A 14,219-nucleotide genomic window follows, 5' to 3' on the forward strand; every position below is an offset into this window, starting at 1 on the left:
GGGGAGGGAGGCGAGGGGAGCGCGGCGGCGGCGGCGGCGAGCAGAGAAGCGGAGCAGCCCGTGGGCGGCTGGCGGCGGCGGCTGCAGCTGCAGGGGGGGCCCGCGGCTGGCTGGCTGGCTGCGTGTTGCCCCGGGCAGCCCCGGCCCCCGGAGGCGCAGGGGCGGGCTCGGTGCGGGGGCGATGCCCCGGGCGCGCTCCGCTGGTGCAGCTCAGCCGCGCTGACGCGTCTCCTCCTCACCATGGACAGCTTCGACTTCGCCCTGCTCCAGGAATGGGACCTGGACTCCCTCTGGTGAGTGCTGCCGGGCCGGGCCCCCTCCCGCCGCGCCGCGCCGCACCTGAGCCGGGGGGCGCGTCCCTGCCTGCTGGGCTGGGTCCCGGCGGCGGGGGAATGTGGCGCTTCAGCTGGGGGTCCGGGGAGGACGGACTTCCCCCGCCCCCTAGCCGCAAGCACCCCGGGCTCCAGCCCCGCTCCCCGGCTCGCGGCGTGTGCCTGCCCCCCCTACCCCCGGCTGCCTGGTCCCCTTCATGGACCCCCAGCCCGCCGTCCCTCTGCTCCTATGCTCCTTGTCCTCCCACTGCACCCCTAGTCCCTCCCTGCTTCTCACTGCACCCCGTTCCTGCTTTCTTCTGCACCCCTGTGTCCCTCCCTGCCTCCTCTGCACCCCTAGTCCCTCCCACTGCTCCCCTAGTCCCTCCCTGCCTCCCACTGCACCCCGCTCCTGCCTCCTCTGCACCCCTAGTCCCTCCCACTGCTCCCCTAGTCCCTCCCTGCCTCCCACTGCACCCCGCTCCTGCCTCCTCTGCACCCCTGTGCCCGCTCCTACCTCCCATTGCATCCCTACACCCTCCCTACCTCTTACTGCATCCCCCTCCTGCCTTCCACTGCACCCCTATGTCCCTTCCTGCCTCCCACTGCTCCCCGCTCCTGCCTCCTCTGCACCTCTCTCTTCCTCCCAGTCCGATTGCGCCCCGCTCACGCCCCCCCCCCCCCGACTGTGCCCTACAGGACATGCCCTTGGACTCCTCGTCGCACCCTTCTCCGCCCCCAGCCAGCCCTTGTGAGTGGCCGGCGCTTTGGAGCGGGGAGGAAGGTCTAGTGTCTGCCAGGTTGAACGGGCTGCGCGCAGGGAACCCATTCCTAGAAATGCCATTGTCGACTCTCCCTGGGCATAGCCTCCCCCTAGCCCAGCCCAGGGGCTGGTATTTCGGTCGCTGTTGCTGGAGGCGCAGCACATGGGCACCCTCGCCGGAGGGCTTTGCCACCCTTGCTCCCAACCAAGCAAACTGGGTAACAGCAGCGGCGGGGAGGAGAAAGTGCCAGTCCACCCAGAGCAGGCTGGGGCTTTTTGCTTGTCAATCGCAGGTACTTTGTGGTACTGGTGTGTGCGGCTCCACGGTGTGTCACTGTTGTTTGTAACCCCCATAGATTAACCCCTTTCTGCACGAAAAAGCGATGGGTGAAATGGAATTGTACTCAAGCTCCCCATGTCCCGAAGTGCGTGTATTGTACGAAATCTTTATCTGGAGCAGTTTAATTCCAGCGGCAGGTGCCTTTGAATAACCCCCCCTGCTTCCTCCGCCCGTTCTACCTCCCCCGCCCCACCTATCCAAGTGGTATAATTATTTCAGCGCCAGTGTATTCTTATTACTACAGGAACTTGTGTTATGTTAATCATTTTAGGTGAGCATTTGCTGGAAGACGGACAGTAACTGCAGTTTATGTCCTATTAGCTCAAATGGTATATTTGGGAGTTGAGATTATTTTTGCCTTAAAAGTGTTGCATTTCTTTAACATTTTATGTGATCTGTATCAGTAGAGGATGCATTCAGCAACTACAGCTTATCTTTTCCATGACAGGCTTAACAAAATAAGCTGGACAAGCAAATCCATTAGTCAGCTTCCTCTTACAAAAGATCTCCGGATTTATGCAATGCATAATGCTGGCTCTTATAAATGCATACATTGATGACATGCAATATAATAAACTTTTATATTGCTATGGGAATTTTAAAGATCAAATATAATAGAACAATTTGTTACTATTCTATACAAGTTGTTAATTACAGCTTTGCTGCCTGGAATACTAGTTAAGGTTGTGTCTGAATTTCAGTAATAAATACCAATTTTCAGTTTATATCCAAACCATAACACTTATCTCTGGATCGATTTTAAATTTTCAGCCCACAAAATGCTTATAAAATTAAATTCCACAAACTTTCTATTTAACAAGTGGGGGGGAGGGGAAGGAAATAGTACGTTGGTCTGCTTTGGGAACCCCCCCCCCTCATTTTTTTTAATGGGAATGTGGTGGCCATTAGTCCAGTTTGTAGCTTAGCTCTTATATTTAATATTTAAAAAATGGAAAAAGTTGAAACTATAATGTTGGAAGCCCAGCTAGTACTATGTCCAGCAATCGCTGCTTTTCCTAACCTTTTTAGCATGCTTTGAGTGTTATTGAGTCACTCTGAACATAGTATGAGAGGTTCTACTGATTTAATTGATAATATTGATTCAAGGGACATTTCTAGAATCCCAGATAACACACTTTTTAAAAAGTCTATGCATTTGTGTAACAAGTATTTTTTTAAAAAATAGTTTTAAGTATGTATTTACCAAGTACACCACAAATGTTTCAAATGAAACGTAGACAGTTGGGTAATAGTGAGCCTGATCCTGCATTCCTTGCTCACCTAAACCTTCCCCTGAAGTCGTTGCAGGGTTGGATGCACAAAAAAATTAAACATCAAGCCATCTAAAAGTGAATCACATACATTTAATCATAACTTCTCTACAGAACAAGAGTTTCATAAGTGTTATCATTTTCTGCTTGCATTTTTTCAGGAAGAAAGTGTAGCTGTGTTCTGCTGAATGGATTGGTGAATCTGAGGTTGTTTGCTGGAAGTTTATCACAAAGCAGCTGTTTTACCAAATGTTTCAGAATAAAAAACTCAGAATAATCAAGTTAGAGTCATAGCAGAAGTACTGATGTCACATACTGTAAGCTTATAGCATGAATATTAGTAAAATGACAGCTTTACCACTTGGTGACCCAGCAACAACAGGCACAGGGCCCTGGGCTTGTTTATGATTGTGGGCAATGTGTGCATATCATGCAGTCTTTCCTCTATACTGCCAGGTTCTTTCTTGTGAACAGACGGGTTATTGAAATTTACAAAGAATCCTACCTTGTAGGACATACTCACTAACCAAAATAAACCTTGTAGATCTAACTTTAGACCTAAAAGACTTGACAGCATCCTTCTAAAGGAGCACAGTTATCATCAAAAAGAAAAAAAGATTTTGTACCACATAGGTGGAAAATACTTTCATGGTAAAGGGCAACACTTAGAGGATTTAATTTTCCATGCAGCAAGTATAAATATTATCCCTCATTTTTTTGAAGGTAGTCATATTGACAATTTGTGTACTTAACTAATGACAGAAAAGCTGTTTTTTGCAGTACTTGATGACTGTTTTGCTTAAAAGTGAAATCAATAAATATTAACACGCTTCTCTAAAGTTTTCTTTTTTAAATTTTTGTTATTGGAAAATCGAAATGGTTTTAAAAGGATGTCCATATCAACAGTAGCATGATACTCAGCTCTCATTGAGGACAGTGTAAATATTGCATTGAATGCATCAGTTTTGTTGAATTTGCCCTGCAGTTAATACCCATTACATTTTTACTCTGCTGTTCATGCTGTAGCAGACAAAATGTAATATAATATTTGTATCCTATACATGGCCCAGAAACCATCATAAGAGAGGATATTCATTAGTATATTGTAAATTGCAGAAGGTTATATAAGTTGATTTTTATATTGAATTGTAGTTTCTGTCAAGTTGCATCCACACCAATGGCATCTCCCACCCCTCCGCCCCCAGTAACATGTTTCAAATGACAAAAGCTGAGTGAGACTCAAATAGAAAATCCAGCAGAACCACACAAATTTGTGGCATAAACAAAACATGATCATGTGTTGTGTATAACACTTTTGTTGGCACTTTTTGGGGAGATCTGCATAATTCACTCATGCCTCCATTACTGGTGAGTAATGCAATTATCCCAACTTCACAGCAATAACAACTTCGTACCACAACGCCACCTCATATATTTTCTTTCTGTATCAATTCATTTGTATATAATATCTAGTTTATTTGTACAAATGCAAGGAGCCAAATTTTCCACTGCCTAGCAACTTGTATGTTCTTTTACACAGTGCAAAATGGTCTTATTCAGATTTGGTAGTGTTTTACATCTGTTTTGGTCTAGTTAAAACAAATTACACAAGGTGCAGGGTAGTAGAGAATCAGGTCAAATGCGTTAAATGGAAGTGCCAGGCATGGTTTTATAGTTAAAAAATAAAAATCGTGCAGCTGTTCTGTGTTGTATTGGTCAAACTTAGGCCCATATTCAGCAAGGTACTTAAGCATGTGCCCAACTTTAAACATGTGAGGAATCCTTTTGAAAGCAATTTTGTAAAGGAACTACTCGTGCTTAAAGTAAGGCACATAATTAAGTACATTGCTGAATCTGGGTAAATATTTACAAAATTTGTAAGGGTTAAATCAGTTAAATAAAATTATCAGGCTTACTAATGCATTTACTCACCATGTTATAGCATACAAAAAGTAAATTGCACACATATTTAAGCATGAGGCATGTTAGTCCTGAATAAAATGGTGGTGGTTTAGGCACAAGTAGCAAAGTGCATAATCAATGAATATGTTGCTGATCTGATGCTTTTGGATATTTTGAATTATCATCAGTTTTGTAGAGGTGGCCTAGTATTGTAAATAAATACACATGTAACTGTGTAGTTTCCAAGTAGAGGTCAATGTCAAATGCCACAGTGTGAGGTGGCCCACTGTTTTATACAGACTATGTATTGAATTACTAGCTCATTTGCTATCTTTGGGTCTGTTCCTGCTCCATTTGAAGTCAATGAGAGTTTTGTTTGGAAGCTGCTCTTAACAAAAAGTGGGTAGACATCCAGCAGTCTTGTAAAAGAACCTTTTGTAACTTTTTGATCCCAGGCTCGTCCAGTTTTTAGTCACTAAGTTTTATATTTGTGCAAGTTGAGATCATTTTCATTTTGTACAGACTGTTCACTAGAGAAGACTCTGGAAAGCTAATTTTACAAATTGTTACCTAGACACCATAAAGTATTAAAATGTTTATTTTCAGTTAATATTGGACTGATTTTTTTATTTGTGGTCACTAACCCATGGATATCTTTCCTTCTTTAGGACAGGAACCATAGTTTATCATTACAGATACACTAATACATTCACAAGAATAATAATATTTAGTTTTATTTAAGTGTTAAGTTTCTCATCTTAATCTTGATCTCTGTGAACATCTGGTGTATCTTGGGGTCACATTAGACTGAACACTGACATACAAAGAATACATGAAGAAGCTGAAAAAGAAAGTGAGCTCCAGGAATTATATACGCCAGAAACTGTCCAATACAAAATGGGGAGCTGATTGTAAAACACTCTGAGCAACCAGTCTCACCTCGTGTTACTCATTTGAGGAGTACTGTGTCCCAGTATGGTCATGTGGAAGAAAAACACAGTCTTCACTCTTAGGTTGTTTGCAACAAGTCAGAGACAGTTTATTCTCAAGCAGTTGCAAGGGGGAGAGTGTGCACGGACAGGGGATTCCCCCTTCCTAGGCAGGTCTCCGCCACATAAACAGTTAGGGCAAGCATTTATACCTTTTGTTGCATACAATAATGATCAACAGCTGCGTCTTGTTTATACATATTCCTTCTTGATATCTTACTTTTCTCAGCAGTTCCTGCTACAGTCTGCATTCCATTCTTATCTAACACAAAGTCAAAACAGCATCTCTTACAGTTTTCCTACTCGCTTCCCACTTGCCCAGGCCCTGCCTTAAAGTCTCGCGTTATTAGAGTTAGCCTGACTCTTGCTCTATTCCTAAGAAAACTAAGATGTCTGCATTCAACTTCCCTTTATCCCTTTTTCCACTTCCACAGTCATGCTCAAGCAATGCGTACAAAATTGATACTTATTCATGCCTGTAGGGTCATAAGAGGGGCTTTGAAACTGACTCCTATGGTGTTGCTGTACTGCGTCATGGGGACTGCGCCACCATCAGTGGGGCAGAATGCTTTCAGTAGAAAGGAGAGACAAAAACAGATACATGATCCAAGATACCTGCTGCATGGACACATTCCTCCACCCAAAAAGCTGAAGTTCAGAAATAGTTTTGCCTCTGAAATCCCTTACTCTGTCACCTTCCACTGTGGTATTTTGAGGTAACAAAATGGTGGGAAATGCTGATGATCCTGGAGAACATGGTTCTGTCAGGACAACTTCCTCTAGTCATTGACCTCAAATGGAAATAGTGGTGTACTCTAAATTGAGCAAGAGTTGGGGTGCTAAAGACTGGTGACAATATGATCAAATGGAAACCAAGGAACATGGAGAGTCTAGACAAACGCTTAATGCAATGTCCCTGTCAACACTCTGTACTGTTCGAGATAGGTGACAGCACCATGGTATTAGCTGCAGTTTTGGAGCAACAGGCTCTGATGATCTTAATCTTCGAGGTCCTACAGAACTGTGTTCCAGTGTGTCTTGGACTGTCTCTTATTCCTTTCCCTTCATCCCCTGCCGCTTTCTACCAGCAATGCCATGCTTGATGCCCTTCTTATTTTTCTCTTGGTTCCATCTTTGTGCCTCTTTCCATTCTGCTCCCTTCCCAATCCTGATTAACAAAGCCACCACCTTCTCCTCATTAAAACCCCATCTAAAAATTCACTCCTTCTGGGTTGATTATAAGTGTGAGTAGACAATAACAATGATGATAGTCATAAGTTATTCCTGTCTATGGATTTCACAGTGTATTCTTTCTTCTGTCTGTCTTTTAGACTGTAAGCTCTATGGGTCGGGAATTACCTTATTTGTTCTTTTACAGCACTGGACAAATTGTATTTGCTACATATAATACAGACAATAAGAAGGTAGAGCTTTTCATGTTCAAAATGCTGTATCAACTAAATAATAATGCCTTAAAAGTATGTCCATGCGAGTACTTATTTGCTAGATGTACGGCGTCAGTTTCTCAGCTGGTTTAAATCAGCATAGCTCCATTGACTTCGATGCATTATGACAATTTACACAAGCGGAGGATCTGGCTTATTTTCTCTAATTTGTGTGTCAGGAAATTAAAATCTGTAAGGAATAATATATTTTCCATCCCCACATTGTTTTTTAGTCTGAAGAATATTTGGGGAAGACAGTGGTACAGTGTGTTTTCCCTCTGCTCCCCCACTGTAGACAAGTTGATGGTCCAAGACCAGCAGTTTGATATATAATGATAAAAACTCTTCAGGCCTTCCTGCTAGCCGTCAAACCTCTAGATTTATGTAACTGTGGATATGTTTTCTTTGAGGACTCTGAGGATGATAGGCAGAAAGCTCAATAGACTATGGAGAAAGAACTGAGGGGAGGGTGTGCTAAGTTGCCAGGCTCACTCAATAAATTATGATCATTCTGAGGAAAGTATCAAATCTGGAAAAACTTGTAGAAGAAGAGAATGGGCCATTAAAGAGAAAAACAGACAGAAAGGAAGCTTACACCACCATATCCATATACTTCTTATCATCCATAAGAAATGTAAGAAATGACATTATAATCAATGCCATGGGATTTTCATATGGGAAAGCGAATGTTTCATTTTAAAGCATTTAAAATCTGGAAAAGTTAATATCATAAATTATTTTGTTGTATTATTTTTCTGGTTAGAAAACATTATCTCTGATCACTTTCAGTGTACTGCAAAATATGAACAAAGAGAGTGATAACTATTTACCATATGTGCTTCAATATAGCTAAACACCACATCATAACTTCATTAACATTATGGCTAATAAAAATAGTAACAACAGGAATGAAGAAAATCTGATTTCCATAAAGAGTAGAAAAACTTGGGTTTTCTTGGTATTTGAACTTGGTTTTGAACCAAGGGGTTTGAACTTGGTATTGAAAGTACAGGGAAAAATACTATACATCCCTGAGGGCTGTAATACTTTGGTCTAACTCTGATTGGTGGGGTTGGTGTAAAGGTGGCTGGGTGGTGTTTCGAGGCCTATGATGTACAAGAGGTCAGACTAGATCAGTAGTGGGTGGCCTGTGGGCCGCACACGGCCTGTCAGGGTAATCCACTGGTGGGCCGTGAGAAAGTTTGTTTACATTGACTGTCTGCAGGCATGGCTGCCTGTAGCTCCCAGTGGCCGTGGTTCACTGTTCCTGGCCAATGGGAGCTGAGGGAAGTGATGGCCAGAATGTCTCTGTGGATCACAGCTCCCATTGGCCGGGAACGGCAAACTGCAGTCACTGGGAGTTGTGGGCGGCCATGCCTGCAGATGGTCAATGTAAACAAACTGATTATCCTGATGGGCTGCAGGTTGCCCACCACTGGACTAGATGATCAGGTGGTCCCACCTGGCCTTGAACTCTCTATGATAAGTGTAATTCTTTGGGGGTATATCTACACACAACTCTGATTTCAAAGAGGAAACTTGTGCTTTCAAAATTTCAAGATTGTAGAACATAGGAGTTTCGTATGAGGCTGAACTGGATTATTTAGTCTGCAGAAGAGAAGAGTGAGGGGGGATTTGATAGCTGCTTTCAACTACCTGAAAGGGGGGGTTCCAAAGAGAATGGATCTAGACTGTTCTCAGTGGTACCAGATGACAGAACAAGGAGTAATGGTCTCAAGTTGCAGTGGGGGAGGTTTAGGTTGGATATTAGGAAAACCTTTTTCACTAGGAGGGTGGTGAAGCACTGGAATGGGTTACCTAGGGGGTGGTGGAATATCCTTCGTTAAAGGGTTTTAAGGTCAGGCTTGACAAAGCCCTGGCTGGGATGATTTAGTTGGGGATTGGTCCTGATTTGAGCACGGGTTGCACTAGATGACCTCCTGAGGTCCCTTCCAACCCTGAAATTCTGTGATAACCCTGTGATTCCATGGTTCCTCTATCTTAAGGACCACTTAACTACATGGCATGATTCTTCCCCCACTCCTTACTCCCCAGTGGAAAATTTAAACTTTTTGGTGAAAAATTGAAAGCTGAAAAATGTCAACAGAAAACGTTCACTTTTAAACAGAAAATCTCTATGCCACCATAGTGCCTCCTGGTAGTTGTAGTATGGGTGCCTCATGTCTCCATTCTTCTCTGTGGGCAGGGATTCCTAGCTGGACTAAATTTCCCAGGATGCACCACAGTCTACCCTTTACAAATCCATTGTAGTGCATCATGAGAATCCCTAGCCCTTGTGTATTCATGGAAGGTGTAGTCTGGTTGGGGAACAAAGAAGAATAGGGGCATGAGACATCCAAACTGCAGCTCCCATGAGACACTGTAGCAGCCTATCTGAACAGAAAATTTTTGCTAAAAATATTTTGGGATTTGGCTTTTCAACAAAAAGTTGAAAGCCGAAAGTCCATGTATAAAATTGTTTTTACAAACATTTTGTTTTGTCAAATACCCAATTTTCTGTTGAAACATAAGTTTCAGTCAGTCCTGTTTGGAACACTGTTTTCGTATTGTTACAAAGAGGGCTAAGAATCCAATCTTCTCTCGATTGAAGTCAATGGAAGAACACCTATTGATATTAATGGTGCAGAATCAGGTGCTACGAAAAGACAGACTGACATTTCTAGCTTAATAGTTGTTTGATGATCCACACATTCTTAAAAAATTGGAGAGTTCATGTTTATCTACACATAAGATTTTATTTTAGGAAGAGATGCATTATGGTTACTAGTATTAAATGAGCATGGTGATGGTTATTATGCTAGGTAAAATATTTTATACATGTTTTCAAAGAGAAAAATGCAGGATATGTTTGTTTCTTAAGTTTCTTACTTGCCCCCTTTATAACTCATCTTTCCAGATAATGGCAGTGAAAAAGTAATACTTGCTAGCAAGAAAAGTTGATTGCATTTTATTTTCTTAGGAAAATTGTAAACTACACACATGATACCAAAGGGCTAGAAACTCATACATAGTTGTATCTTGAGAAATAGGACTGTAGGAATGCAATTTAAAGTTATCCTAGGAGATCCTTTATATTTTTTCTATTTTCTTAATAAATTAGTCTCCAGGTGACAAAAGTCAGGAAGAATTTACAACTACAGTATGAGGGATGAGGCACCTTTGCTGAGAAGGTTTAAAAAAAAATATAAATAAATAACAGCAAGCACCAAAGGAGGCTGAGCTTCCCCAAAACAGTAAATGCTTTTAAAAATTAAAAACAAGGTTGGATCTGGGAAAGCAACTAAACCTTTTTGATAAACGAATCCTCTTTTATTATGGCATCCACCAGGTCCTGGTCAACAAAACTGTCCCTAGTGGTTGACAGGGAAACTAATGGATAAGATTAGATTCAGCCTAAACTGGCTAAATCAATACTGGCTGTGCTGGGTAAGGAGAGGATAAGGGTGATGTCTTCTGACATTGAGTTTCAGTTTTGATCACTTTCAGCTGTGACCTACCATTTTGGATCCATACTATTAATGGCTAATTAAATCTACCAGGGAGAAACTGGTGGACATGACAGGCAATGCATTGCCTGTATAATAATTTCTCTCACTAGGTATTTAAATCATCTGTTGTATGTGTACTGGATATACTACTGATGAATAGATAAGGGAGAACAAAGTGCTAGCATTTCTTAAAATTGCATTTGCTAAACTTCAGATCAAGAAGTCATCTCAGCAATCTTAATCTCATCAGCTATTGCCCTGTTTCTCTCCTTTCGTTCTTGGGAGAGGTTATGGAGAAGGTTTTGGTGAAAAAGCCACCTGGATTTGACAAATTTCCTGCGCCCTTTTAATGTAAATTTAGATGTGGCTAGGGTACTTTGGTTTGATTAGACAGTGGCCATCTCCTGGTCATGAAAAAAGACAATGCTGATGTTGGATCATACTAAAGAAGTTCTGTATTAAAATCACAAATGAGTTTGATTCCCCATAGTTTAAATTCCAGGGTATTACTAATTAAGAGGTCTCTTGGTTTTTGGTACTGTTTCTCTCCCTCTGTGTGTGAAACTTGCAAGCTGCTAATTGTGTTAGTACATTCTAAGAGTCTGTTCTCAAAGCAATTCTTCGTAACAACAACTACTCACACAGAGAAAGACTCAAAGCAATACTCTATAACAACAGAAACAGCACCCAGAGACTCCCCGCCCTTTTGTCGTATTCATCTCGCTTTGTTAACAATTGTGATTAAAATAGAGATAGAGGATGTCTGTGGATGGATGCTTGGTGTGGATAATAACTGAATGTTCAGGGAGGTGCCAGCCTAAGAATTCAGTGTCCATCGGCTGAAGAAGGCGTCAAGTGGAAATAACCAGAGGACCCCCAGAGGGCAGACTGGAATCCACCCAACAGCCTCAAGAATGGGAGAACCAACGAACAAGATAACATCTGGCAGCACGGAGCCGTCAGGAATGTGACATCTGTTGATTGATTCAGCAACAGCATGATGAAGCAATTCCCATAGACTGGCATAGGAAGAAATTCCTATAAAAATGGACTCTAGAAAGTGAGAACTTTGGGGTCTGATTCTGCAAACCAACTTCCAGGAGCATCTGACAAGGCCCTGCTCCCTCCTCATGTCCAGGCCACCTGGCCAGTGGCTTGGCATGAGCAACTCTTAAGGCTGGTAACTATGATAACAACCTTGCAGAACCTCTGTGTGTGTGTGAATGAATGTGTGAATAAATATGAAATTGAATGGAATGTTATAGCTATAGCTAACTGCTTACTATGATTCTTTCTGTATTCACAATAAATGTGGCATTTTGCCTTTTCCCCTTTAATAAGATCCTGCTGGTTTTTATTTTATTGGTATAACATTTAGTCTCTGAACTTTGTCAACAGCCTTTGATACTGTTGATCATGAGGTTTACCTGACACAGCTGTGGACCTTAGCAGGAAGTGATACTGCTTGAATGGCACTCTCTTTTTGTTTGTCTGAGAGACCCTGACTGCTTTTCTGTCCCATGCTCGTGTGAGGTGCCACAATATGTATTGAAGTTGGGGAGAAGGAGGAGGGAGTACGGCAATATGGACTGTGGTGTCCTCAACATGTGGGTGATACTCAGCTCTGTCCTACTTCCATCAGGTCTTGATGGGAAAGCTAGACAGAGAGCAGAGAAACTGAGATCTGGACCTGGATGAGAGCTAGTTGGTTGAAGCTCAATCCAGAGAAGATAAGTAATGCTTGTTGGCAAGGAAAAATACCTGGAGGAGACAGCAATGTTAATATGTGCCTCTTTGATCGGTCATTTCCCATCATTTGTAACTGAAGTGTGTAATCCAGGCAGGGTCTTGTTAGATCATCTGCTTTTAAACAATCAAGTAATAACCAAGAGTGCTTTTTTCATTGGTGTTTGGCAAGGAGAGTGCAACCCTTTCGTCTAAGATGAGGATCTTGAGATATCCATGCCTTTACCACCTCCTAGACTGGATTACTATGTTATGGTGTGTGCTGTTTGTGGCTAGGCCTGATGATCATTCAAGAATTTCAACTAGTGCAAAATGTGTCTGCCCATTTACTCAGTTAGAGACAAATTGGGTAAGGTAATATCTTTTATTGGCTCAACCTCTGTTGGTGAAGGAGACAAGCTTTTGAGCTCCAAACCTGAAGAACAGCTCTGTAGCGCTCAAAAGTTTCTCTTTCGCCAACAGAAAATCATCCAGTGGAAGACATTTCCTCACTCATGGTTGTCTGTCTCATATCTTAGGACCAACACAGCTATAACAACACTGCAAACATGTACCTCGTCGTGTATAGGCAGGGAGCATATGGCATCCATGCTCTGTAGTCTGCATTGGTTTTCTGTTCATTTTTTGATACAATTCAGCATGTTAGTTTTGACGTTCTAAAACCTTAGAGATTGCATCTTGTCTTGTGTTTTTGTTCCACCAGCTGAAGTCATCCAAGGCATTCAGGCTAGTCAGCCCCAGATTTAAATGGGTTGGGGCTCCAGACAGTGTATTTTCAATGACAGGCATTCAGCTCTGGAACTCACCTGCCATAGTTTGACGAAGCACAAGTTTGTTGCACTTCTGGGCATACTGTAAGGCTCATCTGTTTACATGTGCTTCTGTCTGTGAGGGTGAGGTTGGGACAGGTTCAAGGTTTGTTTTAATTGAGGTGGGGACTTCAGGTCTTTTAATATTGAGTCAATTTAGTTAACTGTCAATTTTGCATTTTAAAAATTATTACCCATGTGCTTAGAGATTTTGATAAGCACGTTTCTAAATTTAATAAATCAGTCAAAATAAAACATAAGTGGAGATGTCTTAGATAAGAACTATAACTTTTCAAGCTTATCAACCCTTTGTTGTCTTCAGACAAATTGGTGTGGTGCTGCTATGTTCAAAGTAGAAACATGAAAGCATTCCTTGGTTAATTCAAATCATATTGAAGAATCCAACTAAGTAACTATAAGCGATACTTAACATGATTTAAAAATCTATGTGATATTGGACTTAAGTAACAGTATAAACCAGACAGATGAAAATGCAGTCACACATTCTAGTTCTTACAAGGATATAAGTAACAATATTTTGAACTAATTACAACTGATGTAAAGTACATTTAAGGAAACCCATTAGAAGAGAATTAGAACTGGAACAGATTAGCTGTTCTTTAATGGCTTTGACTGTAGATCTTTTGATGCTTTGGAAGCTTTTTCTAACTCCCGTTGCTCAGTTGTCTTGACTAAATGACTGAGAAGCTATTTCTAGTTTTACAGTGTGGTGATAATGTCAAAAACATTATTTTCAGTCTGATACAATGATAATGTTTTTAAAATGAAAACTCTGCTATATTCTATAATTGCTCGTGAGATTTAAGGAATTAAGTTGAGTACTCATAGGGACTCATAGGAAGAGCAGTGTAATAGACTTCCATGTAGATACTAATTATTTACTTTCTTGAAATACTGATCATAGACATTTCTACATTACTTGTTTACTCAGTGATCCTTCTTTTTAGTCTCTCTTTATTTTTGTGTGCTATGCAAGCATTTAAGCTCTTTATCACTGAGAAGGGAAATAAGTAACATGAGCTATCGCAGCTGTTTCACAATTTATTTCAATATCTAACAAATAGTGCCCATTCCATTGCTGAGTACCTCTGCAAAAGATTAAGGTTAACAGTA

The 14,219-nt window shown here is 41.6% G+C and overlaps 1 protein-coding gene across 1 annotated transcript in view; it reads left to right on the forward strand.

Annotated features, from left to right (window-relative positions):
• Positions 1-240: 240 nt before the first annotated feature.
• The window catches only part of AFF3 (ALF transcription elongation factor 3), a 465,059-nt gene continuing 451,080 nt past the window's right edge, over positions 241-14,219 (forward strand). Inside the window, exon 1 of the mRNA XM_077810373.1 lies at positions 241-293. Within this exon, the coding sequence (XP_077666499.1) occupies positions 241-293 (53 nt within the window). The remainder of the gene's footprint in view (positions 294-14,219) is intronic.

The sequence above is a fragment of the Eretmochelys imbricata genome, chromosome 1 (assembly GCF_965152235.1).
Source record: "Eretmochelys imbricata isolate rEreImb1 chromosome 1, rEreImb1.hap1, whole genome shotgun sequence".
Lineage (NCBI taxonomy): Eukaryota > Metazoa > Chordata > Testudines > Cheloniidae > Eretmochelys > Eretmochelys imbricata.